Consider the following 20,682-nt stretch of genomic DNA (forward strand, 5'->3'; position numbering starts at 1 on the left):
TTGTTTTGTTTTACATGTGCTTTCTTCTTTTCAGAGTTCAAATGTAATGTACTGCAACTAAGAGTCTATTTCATTCCATTTCAAGTTCACCTCAAAACGTGCTTAATACGGATAGTTGAGACAAAAGATTTCTTTTAACCTCTCGGCAAGCGCGCTTAAAATAGACTAAAAACTGCTTTCTTCCAATTGTGATCTCAAATTTACCACAAGAAGATTGATAGCTAGCTGAAAGAACCCATTTTATGAGGTGAACTGGTTTCTGTGAGCGAACTGATTGGAAAAACTGTTAATTGGCACCTTAGGGGAAAACTTAATCGCTTGACTTGCGAAAAATGGCTGGTTCAGCTCTCAAACGGCTTATGCACGAGTACAAACAATTGACACTGCAACCTCCTGAAGGTAATTATTAATGAACTGCAGTAATGCATTACATAGTTTTTTGTCCGTATAAAAATTAGATAACAAAGGTATGGTAAACAATTAAGTAAAATCAGTTTAAAGTAAAATATGAAGAATTTTGTAATTTTGTCGTTAGAAGGCGTCTAGATGGGGACTGGCTAGGACCAAAAATTCTATCAAAATTTAGAAAGATCTGTGCGGTAGTTCCTCTTGTTGTTGGAAGTGTACTGTTTTCTTCCAAGAAGGTTGCTTTCGTGACTGTTTAATGGCTCTCAAACGAGAATTGTAGCAATTATATTAGACCTGTGGTCTTTTTGCGCAATTTTCTGCTTGACCGTTTTGACTTTTCGTCCTCGAAAGCGAAATAAACCGTTAAAGTTCGGAGGGCATTAAGTGGCTGGGCAGCCCTCTTAGAGCCTGACGCTTTACTAGTCTCAAAGTATGTGATTCAAAAAAAAGTGTTTTGAGGAGACAATTTTATGGTGTGTAGGGCTTTCTCTAATCTTAAATGTTTGACCCACTCTGTCATCGCCACACCTAGGTCACCTCCACCCTTCAGTCACCAGTCCACCCTCCTCCATCTGGCGATTTGGACCCCCCTCTCTTCACACCATCCTAACCCAGCTCGACTGCTAACATCCCTAAACCCCAGCTGGCTACCTAAGCCAACTGCTCGCCGGTCATTTGAGAGAATTTTGCCCGATTTTAGTCGGTTAAGTCTCCAGTTTTTGTTATCTTTAAGGGAAATAACCAGCTTTTGGATACCTGAAAAAACTCGCTGTTTTCATTGTCTGTACAATTGTTCGTTGCACCAACAGTTCCATTTAGATGCGAATGGAACTTAAGGAATCAACATTTTACGGGGGGTGGGGTGGGGTAGCTTCAGGTGCTTTTTTCAATAAATGAGTTCATGTTGCCAAAACTCTTCCGAACAACCCTTGTGTTTTTCTGTACATTTCAAGAGTTCTAAGCAATCTTTTTTCTTTTCTACTAGTCTCAGGCATCAAACGTAATTCAGAACTCATTATTTCCACCGAACACTTGGCTTGGAAAATTCTGGCTTATAGAAAGTCTTAGAGCTACATCTTAGAGCTCATTTTTAGAGCTACATCTTATTGATTCTCCATTGTAAAACAAGAAAAGCTCCGGTAAAGTTTAGTTTTTTATCTTAAAGTTATATAGACGCTTTGGTTTTTCCCGCATGGAAGTTCGTCACGCAAGTCTTTGTTACAATTTCTATTCTTGTCTACATTAGTCAGTAGCTGGCAAATTATTCTTCAATTTGTTGAAAAATCAAAAAATAAGGTGCTTAAAAGCAGGTTTTGCCTCTTAGACATTTTGTTGACTAAATTTTGTTTTTTGACTGAGTTTAAGTTCTCCTAACGTGGGCTTTTAGAGGTTGCATTTTAGGGTTTGGGAAGAGCACTGGAACCAAACTACTATTAGTTTTTGCAAAGTCTTTTGTTCTTCCATTCCTAATTAATTTGAAATTGCTGCATATATTCTCATTTGGATTTATTTCTGACATGTCGGCAAATTGGTAGCTTATGGGAATCTAGTTTTGTATTTGTTTGAGCAGATCTATTATTTGTTTAATCAGAAACGATTATTTGTTTAATCAAAAAAATTTCACTGCTCTTGTCCGTAGTTTGTTTGTTTATTTTATAAATACGAGCAAGATTAGCTACAAAATTTTGCAAACTAACTAACTCCTCAATATCAAAGTTTCAAATAAGTGTTCATGGCGTCGGATTGTTAAAATTATGGTGTCAGCGACTACTGAATAATGAATCAATTTCTTTGAGCTTATCCCAAGATAATGAAGTTTGTTGAAATCGGTTTTTAAGCATTCTTCCGTTATTTTTGTCAAGGAACTTTACACTACGAAAAAATCAGGTTAAGTTTTTCAACATTCAAACCAAAAATGTGATAAGCTGTTAAAAGTTGTTCTCCATCAGGGTACTAGCTTCTTGTGTTATGAGCACAAGCACTGTTCCACGGTCATGCAGTTTTTTTTACGAAAATTGTCTGTCAGATAATTGAATTTTGGGAGCATAAAATCAAATATCTGTGCCAGTTTAAAACAATGACTATACCTGAGCAATTTGAAATGATATGTCCATTGTCACACTCCATATAGTTCTTCAAATTTCAGCGGAAAGACCTTGGTTTGTGATGGACATTTAGTTATAATTTTTTGCAGAATTTGTTCGTTATAGATTCAGCAAGATATTTGTGCTGCTTATATTGGAGAACCTCTTTTGTGTTTTGAAGATTTCTGTATAGATGTGTCGTGAAGGTTTTATATTGTGAAGGCGAGTGGACACATTTTGTATATCGAACCTTGCATGAGCCTAATTGAGCCTACGCAAGATTGAAAATTAGCCTGAAGCAGACAAATTCTGGTTTAAGTTCATAATGGTGTTTGGTCTTGTGGTTGTCTTGGTTTGTAAAAATAAGCAGGTGTTTTGTAGCAAAATTTTGTGATACCATGAATAATTAATGCTTGATATTTACGTGCAGACATCTTAAAAATCAAACTCCCTCGCAATGTCTGCCATGGCTTTGCATTTTACAATCAAGTTTGACGGAGGTCTTTTTTGATAGTGTGATTATGTCTTACATATGCATAAGTATGCATGCGTCTTAAATATAAACGAATTAAGACTGTTTTATCCCACTTAGAAGTTTAGAAAAATAAACTGAATAACAAATTGTTGTGAAAAGCAAAAAAGAGCATCATGACGCCAAGCCTTATATAGACTATTGAATATGTATATCATATTTAGTAGAATTTGATTTTTCTGCCAAACAGAGTATTATGAGCTTTAAATAGGATAATCTTATATCCCAAAAGCAATAGGTCAATGTTATATGTAGTTGAGACCGTACCATGTACAGGTGGAATAACTCGAACGAAGCGGTGTCAAACGATTGCATGCAATAAAAAATTGGTTAGTACAGTGCTGTGGATAGGTTCATTTTTTATCTTGGAGGTAATTATTCGTCAATGAATTTGAGAGACAACTCAATTTCTTGAAAACGTGCCAAAACTCTGAATTTTTGGCAGGCGTGTTCTTACATCTTCAGCATATAAGAAGAGCACGGTTTTAAAACATCGTTTATGCAAAATATGAATACTTTATTTTGTTATAGCTGCGAAGCTGTAAGCTGAGCGTAGCTATATTGCGGTGCTCTTGGTTTTTTTTACAATTCAAAGAATTTGAATTGTATTGGGGCGCTGTCTTTTTTACGACTCGAAGAGGAGTATTGGAGAAGTCCTTTTTTTTTTAATCAATTTTATTGGAGTGATTTTTGAAGCGGGAAGTGAAAGGCGTGAAAAAATTTGCAGTGATTTTGGCGCTGAACAAAAGTGAAGAGCGGAGCGAAAAGAGAGTGGTATTTGTTCATACCGCTGTTTTTGAGAGAGCGAGAAATTGATGTGTGAAAAAATTTTCTCTAAGCGAGCGAAATTTTTTGTTCACGTGCGGCATTTTAAAGCAGTTTTTTTTTCATTTTTTTGGTTTAGAGGTTTGGTTATGATTTTGTTTTAATTTTAGGCTGGTTCCGGTAGTGGTTTGAAGGTTCCTGGAAATTAATATGAATTTTATGATAATTCGGAGGTTTTTAATGTATTTTGCTGATTTTCGAGCTAATTTTTGCGTTTTTTTGACGATTTTTTTGTTTTACTGGCTCAAATGGGTATTGAAGAAACCCCTTCTACTTGAGCTATTTTATGATAACAATTGGTTACAGTTTTGTGGGTGAGAATCATTTTTTTGTTGAGAAATATGACAAAAAAATGGCGAAAATTGGAACTATTTTTCTTAATTTTTTGCAGTTTTTCGTTTTTTTTTTCTGTTTCTAGCAAGTTTTTTGCCTATTATGACATGCCTATTGTTTTACGAGCGTCTGGATACCCTATCGGTTGAAGGGAATTTTTCTCTGGATTTATATGTTTTTGAAATATTAAAAAAATTAGTAACTCTTTCCAGCTTTTCAGTGAACGTTGTTTTTAAGAGCTTTTTTTTCATAATTTTAGCCTATAGTAGTTTCTCAAAATTCACATAAGTGGTTTTTGTAAGTACTAGTTGTTTTGATAAAGTTATGTTGCCACAGATAATTTTTTCGGGATCTCAATTTATAACAAAATTTGATCAGATTTTTAATCATTTTAACAGATTTGATTTTATTGTTTTTACTTCTTTGTTTCATGACTTTGTTTCAAGATAATTATAAATTAGTGAAGGCACATTTTGTTTGATGAGTAGTTGGATGGCGTTTAAATGGATTTTCACTTCGAGTCGTTTCCGGAATTCTTCCGGCTATGTTTTTTTTTAAGATCCGTTCACACATTTTCACGATTTTTGAAGTCAAATTGGAGTAGTGATTTTGGTCACGCCGAAACAGGAAATGGAGCGAAAAAGCAAGTGGTTTTGCGGCGTGAAATTTTTTTGCTCTAAATTTAAAGTAGAGTGAGAAAACGGTGTTTGAACAAAAATTCGCTTTCTCGCTAGTGGTTTTTTGTTCACATGCGGCAATTTCACTTTGATTTTTACTGTTTTTTCGATTTTTTGGATCGGATTTTTTTCGAAATGGTCTTTCCAATCCATTCATAGTCCGTTTTAGGTCTAGTTTTTTTAGTCAATGAAAATTCTTTGAATTGTACGTCAGGACTTGTCCTGCTATGTTTTTTTGTTTCGTCGTCTGACGCTTTATTTTCGTTTTACATTTGTTCTAGAACATTCTGTCTCGTCACTGCTTAAATGGCTTTTTCGCGCTTGATTTCACGCTTTCTGCGTGACCTAAATTGCGGTTATTCAGAAACAGAATCTGTTCCTAAAACAAAGTTGATTGTAAGAAAACAGATTTTATGGTCCGACACCTGAGTGGTTAAGGCGACTGGATGTTAATCCGGAGATCGCCGGTTCGAGACGCGACAGGGAAACTTTTTTTTCACCCAAAAACAACCTTTGAAATAAACTTGTAAGTTTTATAGGCGGCGGCGATAACTATTATCAACTCACTTCTGTATCTTTTTCCATCTGTATTTGACGGCACGCAAGTCTATTTCGCAGCTATTCCGGCAATCTGCCGGCTATGTTTATATTTATTTATTTTGTTAGTTATTATTAAGAGACGTACTTTCTCAAATTGGGGATGATGGCGATGCCAAATAATAGCAATAAATAGCCGCTCCACTCTCGATACATCCTATGCAGAATGCATCGTTTTAAACTTTTCTCACAACACCAACGACTTTAACTTAATTTATTGCTGACAAGTAAATCCCAATGGCTGCGCTTGTAAAGATTTGTCTAAAGCCTCACTTGAATCAAAAATACTCTCAGATGAATGGCTTGTTGGATCAAAACTTCGAATACAATCAAATGTCCTCTGCTGTGAAAAGGTTAGACTCGTCTGCCTTATTATTGTACAAATTATATTGCCTGAAAATCAGCCCCAGCTGGATGCGAAGAATTGCTTCTATAGAAGAAGTATAATGGATATTTTAAACTCAACACAACAGTTGAATTGATTATATTCTTTCTAAGTAAGCAACATTTGTATTTTCGAAAACTAACAAACTCTAATTTACTTGCTGATTATTGCTCTGATATTTTTGATTGATTGAACGCAGCATTGAAATGCAATTGAAATGCATTTATAGGATTTGGAAAAGTTTATTTTCAAAAGGTAGACATTTTGATTTGTTTTAAGATGCGGTCTTTTAAAATGTCTTCACATAGTTTCATGATTTTTGAAGGCAAATTGAATTGATAATTTTTGTCACGCCGAAAGAGGAATTGGAGCAAAAAAGCGAGTGATTATGGTACGTGAAATTTTAACACTCTAATTTTAAGAAAGAGTGAAACAACGGTGTTTGAACAAAACAAAAAAATCGTATTCTTGTTTGTAGTTTTTTTTTGTTTTCATGCGGCAAATTGACTTTAGTTTTTACTCTATTTTTGTTATTTCATTGGATTTTTCAAATGGTTTTCCCAATCCATTCAGAGTCCAATCTAAGTTGAGTTTTTGTATAATCTTTGAAAACTCTTAGAATTGTAGCACAGGATTTGTCCTGCTATGTTTTTTATTTTTGTTTTAGCTTTGGATCACGTTTTGCGGCTTACATAAGTCATGACCTTCACTTACGATCTCTGACTTACCTCACTCAATAATTCAACTGAATGGAACGTAGAATTCATCCAGAAAATCAGCGCGAGTACGTTTAGGGTCAGAAGGCGAAACTATTTGGACAGGTTTTACTTTTTACAGAAGTCATGATTTTCACTTTTGACTTCTGACGTACCTCACTTAGTAATTAGAAAATTACTTTTCTTATTTTAGAAAATAGAATTTTGTTCTTAGGGAACAGTGAATTACGAAAAATTTGCGGAAAAACCTATTTAGTTTACAAAAATATCTCATCCACTGATCTTTTGCAGCTCATTTATCACGGCTAAATTAGTTTTAACTGAAAGGATTTTAAGTTCTTTCACTCATTGAAATAAGCAATGTAGTGAATACAGTCAAGATCGAAACATCAAAATAATAATTAAAAAATTGGATAAAGCGATAAAGCCCGCTCATAGTGCATTAGGTTATCAACAAAGTTCATTATAGCGATTGCTAGCTGGCAGTAATATTAAGCTCAATAGCCTTCAGTTTAGAAACTGAATTAAATTTAAGTCTAGAGTCTATCTGAAACTGCGCACCCATTTTGACACTTAGAAACGATTTCTGTCGATTTTGACTTCTGTTTCAATCCTGACAATTATATTTGTAGGATGTAATTTGACTGCTTATTTGACGCTCATCAGACGCTCATTTGACTGCTTTTGGAGACGCTCATTTGACTGCCTATTAGACGCTCATTTGACTGCTTATCAGACGCTCATTTGACTGCTTATCAGACGCTCATTTGACTGCTTATTGAGACGCTCATTTGACTGCTTACAGGCGCTCATTTGATTGCATTGAGACGCTCATTTGACTGCTTATCAGACGCTCATTTGACTGCTAATAGAACAGTCGCTCTTTCTTTCTCTCTTACTTTCGAACAATATCCTCACTGACCTTAAAGAGTCTGACCTTCTCCTCTTTGACCTTAAAGAATTTTGTTGAAAACACTCGATTCTGAGCATTATTCATGCATTTCTAAACACATAACAGCTCTCAAGTCACACAGTAAAGCAATATTATTGTTTAATAAACAATAATGATCGATGATAAACAGTATTCCTCTGAAAAAACAAGACATTTACCAGCTCTATGTTAAAACTTACAAAAAATTGGAAGAAAAAGAGAAATTTATAGAGGATACAATTACAAAATTTACCAAGATGATGGAGTCTGGTTTGTATATGGCTAATCCCCAACTGGTAGGGGGTGAGACGGTTCAGGGTGGGGTTCTAATTGCAAAAGAATATAAAACAGTAGGCACCATGACGGAGGCGAACGAATTGGTCCGCGATTTCCCAAAAAAAAGAAGTGTCACCGGAATGCGAAAACCTTGTTATTGGCAGTAGTATAATAGGCAAGCTTGAGATCGGCAAATCTATTCCAATCGACTGCGCAATTCATGCTTATCGTGGGTGCACTACCAACGAGAAAATTAAAGTTTTGAACAAATACGACCCAAAAAAAAATCCGAACATTAGTAATTCAAGACGGAACAAACAACGTGCTGAAACATAATAGTAAATCTGCCAACGAAAATTTCCTTCAACACAAAAAACTAATTGACTTATGCATTGAAAAATTCAATCCAGATGTTTGCGTTGTTTGCGAAATACCACCATTGAAAAACATCGAGCGGTATCGGGATAAAAATGAAAAAATTGATGAAATCAATAATCTTATTACATCTTACTATTCCGATAAACCATCTTTCAAGATAGCTTTTCTTAATGCTAATATTAAAAAGGTAAATGGTGCAGTAAACAAGGATAATTATAACGGTAGTGATTCCATTGGATATAATTTCTTATATTTTGATAATGTGCATTTAAACTACCAGCTTGGTGTGCCTCTTCTCAAAAACTGGCTGCTTTCTCATCTTCTTTTGACATCTAATGGTAGCATCTGTCCCAAAGGACTCTATCAAAACAAAAGCCTAAATAATAAAAGTCCTCAAAACGCCTACAGCTCTAATTATCGAAATAAACCATACAACTACCCCCAAACAAACAGAAATAATTTATCGACTTATAACAATAGTTATCAGCCTGTGAATCAAAGATACTCCGCACTAAACTATAAAGGTGCTTCTAATTATTATGCCTAATCCTATCAAAGACCCCCATTCCAGTAAAACGATAATTTGTAATACTGATGATTTAGACAACTGTTGTTGCAATTGTTTAAAATAAATGACATTGAACATCTTCTTTTCGTCAACCCAAGAATAACAATGTTTTTATTTAGTTTTGCTACTGTTGGCCTCAAGAATTCCCGCGTCAACAGTGGCAATTACATTACATAGCAAAACAAAAATTTTCAACTTTCGACGAAGGCTTTGGAAAAGCTTTTAAGTATCTTCCACAAACAGGGTTTTTATTTGTAGGATGTAAAATTATTACTATATTTCTTTTTCTGATTAGCTTAACGCTACTCATAAGGGCTGGTGATGTAGAAACAAACCCAGGACCTGTTTTAACATACAATGATTCTATCAAAATGACTCTAAAAAGAGAGTCGGAAATAAAAATTTATCATCTAAATGTACAAAGCATTCTTAGCAAGAAAGAACAACTACGCACGCTAGTGCACGATCTTGGTCCTAACTGCATTTTTTTGTTTCACAGAAACATGGCTTTGTGAGTTTTATGATATAAACGTTTTCAATCGTGAAAAAGAAAGATACTGTTGTTTCAGGTCTGACCGTATTTCGCCTGCCGGAACGAAAACGAAAAAAGGTGGTGGAGTTATGATGCTTGTTCCAAAGGTTTTTTTCTCCAAAAATTCGTAATGATTTGAATCTTTTTACGGGGAATTTTGAGAGTGTATGGGTCTCATTGAAAATACCAACTTGTCCATCCTTACTAGTGAATGTTACTTATAACCCCAATAAACAAAACGGCACTGATTTTTTGGACCAACTTGCAATTAACATTGATAATGCAATTACGAAAAACGAAAAGATAATACTTCTGGGCGACTATAACATCAACTATTTAGATACCTTGGAAAGATCTAGGCTTGAAACAGTAATACTTCCTTATGATTTACATATAAAGAACCAAACCATTCCTACTCGTTTAAACCGGGGCAACAATACCATCAGCCTTATTGATTACATTATTACTGACTGTTCAACTATAAACGACACTCTAATTTGTGATAGCATAGTGAAAAGTGACCAATTTGCTACTCTAAGTCTATTAGGGCTTCATGTTGAAACAAAAGGTACCAGTCCAGAAAAAAGTTTTCGATATAAAGAACTATAATGCACTTGATTTTAAACACTGCCTAGAACAACAAAACTGGCAAAAAATGTATATTCTGAACAACTTGGATTCAATGCTACAAGTTTTCTATGAAAATTTTACGACAGCACTTTCGAAAAGCGCTCCACTTAAAAAATGTTTTATCCGAAATGACAAAAGTTTTTTACATTAACAGACAAATGGTTAAGTAGAAAATCAAGACAACTGATGGTCGATCGAGATAGGTTTTTGAATGATAAAGACTATGAAAATTTCTTTGATCTAAAAACCAGTTTAGTATTTCTAATGACAACGATTTCAACAGATTTCATAGAAATCTTTTTGAAGCAGCAGAAAGTGACAGAAAAAAGTGGATGCTGATAAATGAAGTAAGAAACTCTGAAAAAACAAAACCCAGAATCTACAGTTTGAGAAATGTATTTGGTGATTATGTAACCCAAACAAAAAAACTGCTAACCTGTTGAACTATCGTTTCTCTACATTTGTGAATTTCCAAGGCCCTCAGCATCCACTACATTTTCTGGGACAGGCAATCCTAAACAAAAAACTTTTAGCTTTCACTATGTAACGGAAAAAGACTGTCATGACGCAATTAGGGCACTGGGGAGAAATAAACTGATTGGACCATCAAACATTCCTGCATGGGCTATTAAAGACTCAAGCTCTGTCATTGTTCCTCATTTAAATTTCCTTGTGAACTACTGCATCAAATTATCGTGCTTCCCCAATGAGCTTAAACGAGCACATGTTGTACCACTATACAAGAAAGATGACCCTGAGGAACCTAATAACTATCGCCCAATTTCCATTACCCCATGCCTTTCTAAGATCATTGAAACCATCTTGAGGGATCAAATTTGTCAGTACCTTCACGACAACAAATTACTAAGTAAAAATCAGTATGGTTTTAGGAAAAAGTTTTCTACCATCGATTCCCTATTATTTTGCACAGAATTCATCAGAAACAAAACTGACATTAACATTTTGGTCACAGCAGCATTTCTTGACCTATCAAAAGCTTTGATTCTATCAATTATGACATTTTGGATATCAAGTTAGGTAACTTAGGTTTTGATGAGAGCTCAAAAAATCTCTTAAGAAGTTTCGTTACAAACCGCCGCCAATCCGTTGTACTACAAGATTGCATATCAGATGAACTAATGCTTCATAGAGGTGTACCACAAGGAACAGTACTTGGTCCGCTCCTATTTAATCTGTACATTAATGACATGGCAACAAGAGTTGACAATGAAATTGAACTCATATAATATGCTGACGATACCGTTATTTTAACTTTTGATACCTCCATTGACAAAAGCAAAATCAAGTTAGAGCAAAATGCAAACAAACTTATTCGATTTTTTCATGAACATCACCTCACAGTTAATACCTCTAAAACTGAATTCATTATATTTGGTAAGAGCAAAAGAAAAGATTTCAGTGAACAGATAATTTTAGATTCAATTCCAATAGACGAGAAACCTGAAGTAAAATATTTAGGGGTTCACATAGACAACAATTTAACGTTTCAAGAGGAAGTGAAACATATCTTACGAAAAATGGCCCGAGGAATAAAAACAATTTATGCTATTAGAAAATCAATTCCACAAAAACTATTGATACTTGTCCTAAATGCCCTAGTATTAAGTCACTTGCACTACTCAGCGGTTATCAATCACGCAATTGAGCAAAATTTAATAATGTCTCTTGAGAAACAGCTTAACTGGTCATTACGAGCAACCTTTTTTGGAGAGAAATTTGAATCTGTTCAAGATATTAAATGCAGTCGGAATATACTACCCGTAAAACTCTTTTTAAAAACAAAAAGATTACAATACTTTTGGAAAATAAAAAAACAGTTATGACCTGCTTTTTCACCATCTTCGGGACGTCCTTTAATCACCTGGAATCTTCATGAGTCTGTAAGGACAAAAAAATTGTTCTGGGACCAAAAAATTTTCTCTATCAAAAGGCAAAACTCGTTTGTTAGATTAGCGATACTAGATTGGAATGAACTACCCAGCGAAATTAAAATCAAACAAGACAAAAAAAAGTTTCCCCAAGCAACTTAGAACTTTCTTCTCCTCAGCTTACAAAAGGAACCCTTTTTTGTGGAAGGTTACTTATTCAACATGGCGTGACTTTAAATTTGGAAAATGAATTAGAACTACTGTTTACTGGTTGGGTTGACTTTATAAACTTAATTAATTTTTATTTTGAGATATGCGACATAATTTGAATTTAACTCAAGTTTTCTGTTATAATATGTAAATAATAAATCCATTTAAATAATTACACTGCCGGACTAATATCAATTGTACTCGTTGATGTGGATCGGAATTCAGTGTTTTTTGTAAACTTGTTATTTCCTATATTGAATGAACGATGGCCCTAGTATTTGTTCGGAGACAGGTTAATTTCAAGGAAAATGTACTTTTTTGTTTGTTCCTCGAAATTGTGCAAAAAAGAAAACCACTGTTTTTAAATTCGATACTTTGTAGTGCTGCCACTCGCTTGATTCGCAGAAATTGCCGACAATAAGGATTACCTCTAGCCGGTAATTCCTTTCCTGCTGAGATCAAGTCGAAAATTCTTCATTGATTACAATGGCTCACTATACATGTGGTCTTAACTTTTTTATGCATACAGTATTTATTTAGGCATAATCGCAGGACCAAAAGATGAGGAGAATTTCTTTGAGTGGGAGGCATACATTCGAGGACCAGAGAACAGTTACTATGAGAACGGAGTGTTCCCAGCCACCATCACATTCCCCACAGACTACCCCATGAGTCCCCCCAAAATGAGATTTACCTGTGATCTGTTCCACCCTAATGTTTACAGCAATGGAAACGTGTGCATATCAATATTACATTCGCCAGGTTAGTGGTGGTTCTTTATAGTATAGGTTAGTGGTGGTAGTTATAGTGCTGACATCCATGTCTAATGTTTTATTGTTTTGTTTTATCGGGGGTTCCTCTCTACGTGAACGAAATTTTATTCTTCCTACTGTTGGAAAAATTTGGCCCTGTGTTTAATAGAAATACTAGTCATTATAGACAACCTAAATTACGATCAAGGTATCACGATCGAGGTGCAAAATATTACGAATGACTAACCAATCATTTTCTTCGGGGGATCATGAAAATGAAGTACGCACCTCCCGAGCCGCGGTTTTTACTCTTGATTTGGTTAAAATGTACGAATTACTGGAGCTAATGGTACGAAATCAAGAAATTGGATCTTGAAAAGGTAACCAATGTGTTTTATGTTTCATTACAATATGCTTGGCTATTGTAATCATTAATATGAGTCACTAAATTTAAGTCAGTTTCTTGCGATACAGTGCCGGCGAAGCTTCAGAAAATTACAATAGTGTGTATGAAGCTGTGCTAATGTGGGAAGCGAGTTAAATGGGAAATATGATTTTTGTGCCAATCATCCTTTTGACAGCTCTGAACAAATAAACAAGACAAGGAAGTGTAACAGTTGTGCAACTGGAGTTTTCAATTTGTCATTGTCTCTTTTCCATTTATGTTTGAAACCATGTTGTTATTAATACAATGCAGAAGACTATGAACAATGGAATTTAGAGTGAATTCTTTACTTGTTAGCATACGGTTTATTTTTCGTAGGCAAATCATATGTAAGCCTAAGACATTTTTTCAGTTTAGTGATAAGCAAAACAGATTTGTTCAATAGGTGAAAGGCGTTTCTGTTATGCTTGATCACCCATAGATTCATTCATCCCAATTTCTTCCAGATATGAAAAAAGCAGATTAAATTGGGACACAAATGTCCGCTGATTGAAACCGAACCCCTCCCCTCTCCCTCTCTCCGTACACGAATTGTCGCACAGCTGCTTAGTGCAAATTTATACATTCTGAACCATATCTGCCCGCTTAGTGGAGTTGGAACCAATTGACCCCCATTGCCGTAACGATATACTTCATATAAGGGTGGCTATAATTTGCGATTGTCTATATTGCGACTGAATCTTGAAATCAAAACCGATGTGGATAATGCTTATTAGCCCATCTCACCCAACCCTCCACCCACACGATCACCCCCACGACGAGAATTTGTTTTCATCATCCATGCGTGAATAATCGAATGCTTTTATTAACACTGGTTTAATCTATATTTCTGGCTTGGTTAAGACAAAGTTTAGGGAACTTTTAAGGTAATGTTACGGTAGTGAATTGAGGTAATTTTAAGGCAATCTAGAGTAAAATTTAAGGATTTTTTTAAGGTAGTGAGGCCTTAAGTTTTCAGAAGTTCAGGTAAAGTTAGTCTTAGTTAAGGCGAGTTAAGGAAATATACCTTAACAGTTAAGGTGAGTTAGGATGTTTTTTATGATGAAATTACCTTAACTTTATTTAGTGTGTAATAAGTGCGACTACCGATTACAATCAATGTGTAATTTTATAGACATACGCAGCCATAGTCGACCCTTAACAGTTCCTGTTAACTGATATCTATGCTTAGGTGAGGACCCCACTGGTTATGAGAAGAGCAGTGAGAGATGGAGTGCAGTACAGGGGGTGGAAAAAATCCTCCTTTCTGTGATGAGCATGTTGGCTGAGCCAAACGACGAATCGGGTGCCAATGTTGATGCTAGTAAACTGTACAGAGAAGATAGAGAGGCATTTGCACATAAAGCTGATTTGTGTGTGAGAAAGTCACTCAACTTGTCCTGAATCAAATCAGGGTTCTTTTCCGTTTATGACCCCCCTCCCACCGCACCTTAGTGGGTGCATATTATTTGCAATCCCCAAGATCATGTACCTACACAATGACTGGAGACGTATGTTATTATTCAGTGAAGAGTATGAACGGGGAGGGGATGTTACGGAAGAGATTCTGAATCAATTATTTAGCGCAGCAGTACAATTCAAACTCAGTAGAAACTGAAGACTAAGCAGAATAATTAGGAGAATGGAACCAGTAAAATAATTTTAAAAAGTAATAATTTAGTGTCCTTGTATTAGTTTTCAATTTGAACTGATCTGTGACCAAAGTTTAAGGCTGATAATAATTTGAAAATTAATTTGTGATAAACGAAGGTAAGAGGAACTCATTAAGTGTTGTTTCGCTTCTGGCAAAAATTCCATAGTTGCTCAAGTTGCTTAGGTAAAGTGATTCTCTGGTTACTAGTTAAGGAGAGGTTGCGGGAAATACAAGTCATTGCGAAAATCTTCCGTCAACCGAGAACCGCGTTACCAGAATTTCGAAGTGTCTTTTGCAGACACGTAAGTAATGGTTACGTGACTCTGCTTGAAGCCACTGAGAACTTCTGGCGTTTATCGAGAACCGCGAAGCGGTTCGAGATATTTAGAGTTTCGAAGTGACTTCTGCAGAGTCACGTAACCATGGGTAAAACACGAACCGAGCACGTTTCAAAATGACGGGGAAGTCAACTTCTGGCTAAATAGGAAATTCTGGCATTTTAACTTCTGGCATTGCAGACTTTCGGCATTTTGAAATGTGCACGTGAGTGTTTTAACCTTTCGTGAAAACACAAATCACAATATCTAAAATTTTGGCGCTAGTAGTGATGTGTCTTTCTGGGCAAACTACGGGGGGGGGACATAAGTGTCTTCCCGTGAACACTACGGGGGGGGGGGGGGGGGACAAAAGTGTCTTCCTGGGCAAACTACAGGGTGGGACACTTTGAAATTCTTTCTCCTTATTTCCCCTGCCATGCATGAAACTAATCTTAGGAAACCATTTTCCCTCCACTTGCGTGACTGGTTTGCCGCTTTGGGCTTGAAGCCATTTTAACTACCACCGCTTCGAAAGTTAATTCGTCATATGTCTGAGCCAGGGTATTTAAGTCTTGTTTTGGTCTGGGCCATAAGTGTCTTCCCGTGAACACTACAGGAGGGGACATAAGTTTCTTCCCGGGCAAACTACAGGGGGGGGACATAAGTGTCTTCCCGTGAACACTACAGGGGGGGGGGACATAAGTGTCTTCCCGGGCAAACTACAGGGGGGACACTTAAATTTTTTTTTTGAGTTTTTTCGACTTTTATGCATGAAATCAACACTGGAAAAGACAGTCTAATAATTCTTGCTGCCTGTCTAAAGGCTGTGTCTGTTTTGCCTTTGAATAACGTAACAGTTACGCTATTTTCGCTTAGAAACATAATTCCTAAATGTCTCTTCAGGCGGGGTATTAACCGAAACTTGAATATGAGAACTTGAATATGCGGGTTATCCCAGAGAGTAAGGGACTAACAGTTTGCTTTGCTTTGCTTTGCGTCAACACCGAGCGGGGAATTTTTCAGTTTAATTATTGCAAATAAACTAACATTTAAACTTTGTCAGAATAGTCACTAAAGAAATTTAAGTTCCTTACTTTAATTTGTTTGCTTTGATCGGAAATCTTCCACTGTTTCTTTTTTCGGGCGGCAGAATTTATAAAGGGACTATTAGCAATCATTACAATCTTTCCAACAATGGCGTCAAAGTCATCCAGATGGACATTTATAGTATGCATTTTCTTAATTTTTTTCCTGCGCTGTAGCAAAACTCATATCCAGTGGCTGCAAATTACTCATATGGGCGCCATTAAACAATGTCGTGTTAGAGCAAGAAAACGTTTGAGGTGCTGGTAGAATTTAGTTTTGAGCAAATTCATCGAAAAAGCAAGTGACAAAGTGCGAGGAATGGAATGAGACAAAGAGATAAACAGACATATTGAGAACGAGGGGAATGTAAGTCAAAGAAGAGAAATTGAGGAAAATAGAATGATGTAGACTGCCGGGACAGCGTAAGACTAAGGCGAGGGGCGAACAAGGAGTGGATAGGTGGAGAGAGTGCAATGTGAAAGTGTGAAAGAGAGTGCAAAGAACGGGTGAAGGGAAACTATGCTAACGAATCAAAAACAAAAAATTCAGAGCAAAAATTAGTGGGCAATGGATCGAGCATTCGATCAGGCTACTCTGTGGGACCGATTGAGAGACAAAGATTGAGCAACTAGGGGGAGAAGAAGAGAGAGGGAGAGAGTGGTGTGTTGAGACGGATGCGCAAGGCAAACAGCTGGAGAAAACAATACGAGGAAAGCACCAAGCGTTAAAGTGAGTGAGAGCAATTGAGCGAGCAGCCAATCGAGTTATTATGTGTGGGACCAACTCAGAGACAAAACGTGAGCAAACAAGGTGAGAGGAAGGTGTGTTGCGGCAAACAGGTGATAAATAATTAGAGAAAACCAGTGTTGGTAGTACTCGAGGAAGTGCGTGACGGCGCGATTAGGGTGTGATATTGGTTGAAAGACTAAAAGCGAGCAAACAAGGGGGAAAAGGTGAAATAGAGTTGATGTAAGTGTGTCGAGATACACAACGGTAGAACACGAGTGAAAAGGGACAAGCGAAAAAAAAGAAGAAAGTGGGAGAGCGAGTGATTGAGCAATCGATAGCACTAGTGTGGGGCCGATTGAGAGACAAATCGAAAGCAAGGAACCAAAGGGAGAAGGACAGGTGGAGGACGGTTAGTTGGAGCAAGAGGTGAGTAGTATTATAGTGACCGCTAGTGGCAAATACGACTTATGATGAAGACAGCAAGAGAAAACGATTTAGTTGGTTTGTGTGTGTGTGTGAGAAAGAAAGAAAGTCAGCAAGCGAACGAGTGATCGAAAGGTCGATGGGGCTATCGTGTGGGGCCCGTTGAGAGTTAGAGAGCAACCACGCAAGGAGAGAATAAGCGATCCAGAAGGTCAACTGAGACGAGTGGCGGGAGAATTGAATGGTGAACAAATACGAGTGGTCAAAAACAGTTGATAATTCGCTATATAAGTATTATATTAAAAAAACTCACAACTGTCTGTGAAAAGAAAATTTTTACTCTTCTACAGAACTTTTATATATGAGTATTGACTTTTTACCAAATACTAACCTTTTTTACTATAAGACTATCAAGACAAAAATTAATCATAACTGATTGATAAGGGAGAATTTCACACTTCTATTGATTTCTGCAAATAAAACTTGACATATCATGAATTGAAAACCTTTTTCGCCATTAGGCCATCATACCAAAACTTATCCACAACTAATTGAAAAATGAAAATTTTTACACTGCTACTGCAGTTCTTCACAAGAAAATAGACTTTTTACCAATTAAAAACCTTTTTTTTAATATATGGTTAAAAAATAAAAGTTTTTTATAACTACTTAAGTGGTGAGAATTTTGCACTTATACTGAATTCCTACATATAAAAATTGACTTTACCAAATAAAAACCTTTTTTTACTATATGGTCAATAAAACAAAAGATTTTTATAACTACTTGAGTAGTAAGATTTTACACTTTTACTGAACTCCTACATATGAAAATTGAATTTCTACTATTTAACAACCTTTTTATAATATATGGTGCAAAAAAAAGTTTTCTTAACTACTTAAGTAGTGAGATTTTTACACTTTTACTGAAATCCTACATATGAAACTTGACTTTCTACCATTCAAAAACCTGTTTTTACTATATAGTGAATAAAATAAAATTTTGTTTTAACTAAAGTAGTGAGAATTTTGCACTTTTACAGAAATCCTACATATGAAAATTGACTTTTTACCAATTAAAAACCTTTTTTTTACTATATGGTGAATAAAACAAATTTTTAATAACTACCTAAGTAGTGAGAGTTTTGCACTTTTACAGAATTCCTGCATATGAAAATAGACTTTTTGCCAATTAAAAACCATTTTTTACTATATGGTCAATGAAATAAAAGCTTTTATAACTATTAAATTAGTGCGAACTTCCCACTTTTAAAGAATTCCTACATATGGAAATTGACTTTTCACTAATTAAAAACCCTTCTCTACTATATGAATATCAAAACAAAAGAACTGTTCTACTGCATTTCTGCATATAGACATTGGCTTTTTACCAATTGAAAAACTATTTTCTACTATAAGACCATTGAAACAGAAGTTAATGACAATTGATTGAAGAGCGAGGACTCTGCACTTCTACTTAACTTTTGCAAATTAAATAATCAATTAAGAACCTTTTTCTACTATAGAACCATCAGGGCTAAGGTAAAACATAACTGATGTAGAAGTGAAAATTTATTAATTCTACTGAAATTCTGCAAAACAATTGGAACTTTCACTGATAGGAAAATTTTTCCGCCTTATGACCATCAGAAAAAATTTACATATAATGGATTAAAATGAGATTTTTTACACTTACTCTGAACTTCTTAATTTAAATATAGGTTTTTTAGCAATTAAGAACTTATTTCTACCCTGCAACAATTAAAACAAAGAGTTGTTTTTTAACTCAGCGAGAGAAGAAAGTTTAGCACTTTTCTGAACTTCAACAAAAATTGACTTTCAAACAATTAAATATTTTTTTCTACTATATGACTATTAGAACAAAGGTTAATCGTAACTGATTGGGAATTGTAAGTTTTACACTTATTCTGAATTTGTGCTTATAAAACAAGGTTTTCACTAAATAAACGCCTTTTTCATCTATACGACCATTAGAACAAAAAACTGATTACCAAAACTGAATTATTCACTGTTATCGTTTTTCAACAAAAAGCAACTTTCTACCGATTACAAACTTATTTTGTTGAGGCCTTTAACACAAATTTTTTCAAAACTAATTGCACATTGACAATTTTTACCAATACTGACTTTTTGCATTTGAAAACGGATTTCTTTTTTGGTGAAAACATTTTTCCTTAGTTAAAAAATAAAAAAAAGTTGAACTGTTTGTCTCAATACAAAAAGTTCTAACTTGGCAGTTTTGTTTATTTAAAACATAAAAAAATGACTTCTTACTGTTCAGAAACCTTTTGGTGCTATATCTCCAATTAAACTTAAAGTTTGTCTATTCAACTAAGTTGCTAAAGGTAACTAAGTTAAGTTTAGAGATCCGTTTGGTGATATTTTCGTTAAAGCAAAAAGCTGATTACGGAAAAAGAGATAATTTAGCAGTTTTTTCTTTTTTTGCTTTGTCTTAGACAAAAACGGTTTTCTACTCTATGAACATTCAAGCCAAAGTTTTTCTAAATGATTCCGAAATAAAAAAAATTTACACTTCAATTGAACTTCTACTTCATAGGTAACTCTTTATCGTGTTTATAACTTTTGTTTATTAGATGACATTTGCTAATTTCTCACATTGGAAAGTGATTAGTTTCGCCGTTCAGAAAAACGTTTTTCTGTTTTATGTCCCTTCCAACGAAGACTTATTTTGACACGAAAAAGGGGAATTTTGTACTTGTACTTAATTACTGAATTCCTGTATAAAATTTCGACATTTAACCGTTTTAAAACCCTTTACTACAACATAATTAATATTACTTAAAAGTTCTTCAATTGATTAAAAAATGGGACCACTACACTTGTGCCGATTTGCTACATACTAACCCGGACTTTTAATTGTCGAAAGGTATTTCTGTACAACACAATCATTGAAACAAAAGCTTTTTAACTAATTATGGGAGCAAAGCGCATTTCAATATATTGTCTGCATATGAAATTTGACTGTTAACCCTTTGAAGAAGTTTTTCTACTATATGATTAAAAAACTGCTAGTTCTTAATCACTGATTACGCAGTAATTATTTTGTACTTCAATTGAGTTTTGTCATATGATATATCACTTTTAGCGTTAAAACACATATTTTTACTAAGTGGTCAGTATTCCAGAATTTTTGTCTAACTGATTGCGAATGAGAATTTTGCATTTCCACACTATATTTTCCTTGCAAATGTGACTCTTTAAGGGTTGAATAATGTTTTTATTAAATGAGTGACAGAGGAAGTACTTCGTATATCTGATTAAGAAGTGAAGAAAATGCCTTTCTGTTG

The 20,682-nt window shown here is 35.1% G+C and overlaps 1 protein-coding gene across 1 annotated transcript; it reads left to right on the plus strand.

Annotated features, from left to right (window-relative positions):
- Positions 1-38: 38 nt before the first annotated feature.
- On the plus strand, positions 39-14,841 carry LOC142339224 (ubiquitin-conjugating enzyme E2 G2-like). The gene is made up of 3 exons (XM_075389077.1): positions 39-399; positions 12,512-12,733; positions 14,340-14,841. Exons 1-3 carry the CDS (start codon positions 333-335, stop codon positions 14,549-14,551), a joined length of 501 nt encoding a protein of 166 aa, XP_075245192.1. The 5' UTR covers positions 39-332; the 3' UTR covers positions 14,552-14,841.
- Positions 14,842-20,682: the final 5,841 nt, after the last annotated feature.

The sequence above is a fragment of the Convolutriloba macropyga genome, chromosome 5 (assembly GCF_964194025.1).
Source record: "Convolutriloba macropyga chromosome 5, txConMacr16.3, whole genome shotgun sequence".
Lineage (NCBI taxonomy): Eukaryota > Metazoa > Xenacoelomorpha > Acoela > Convolutidae > Convolutriloba > Convolutriloba macropyga.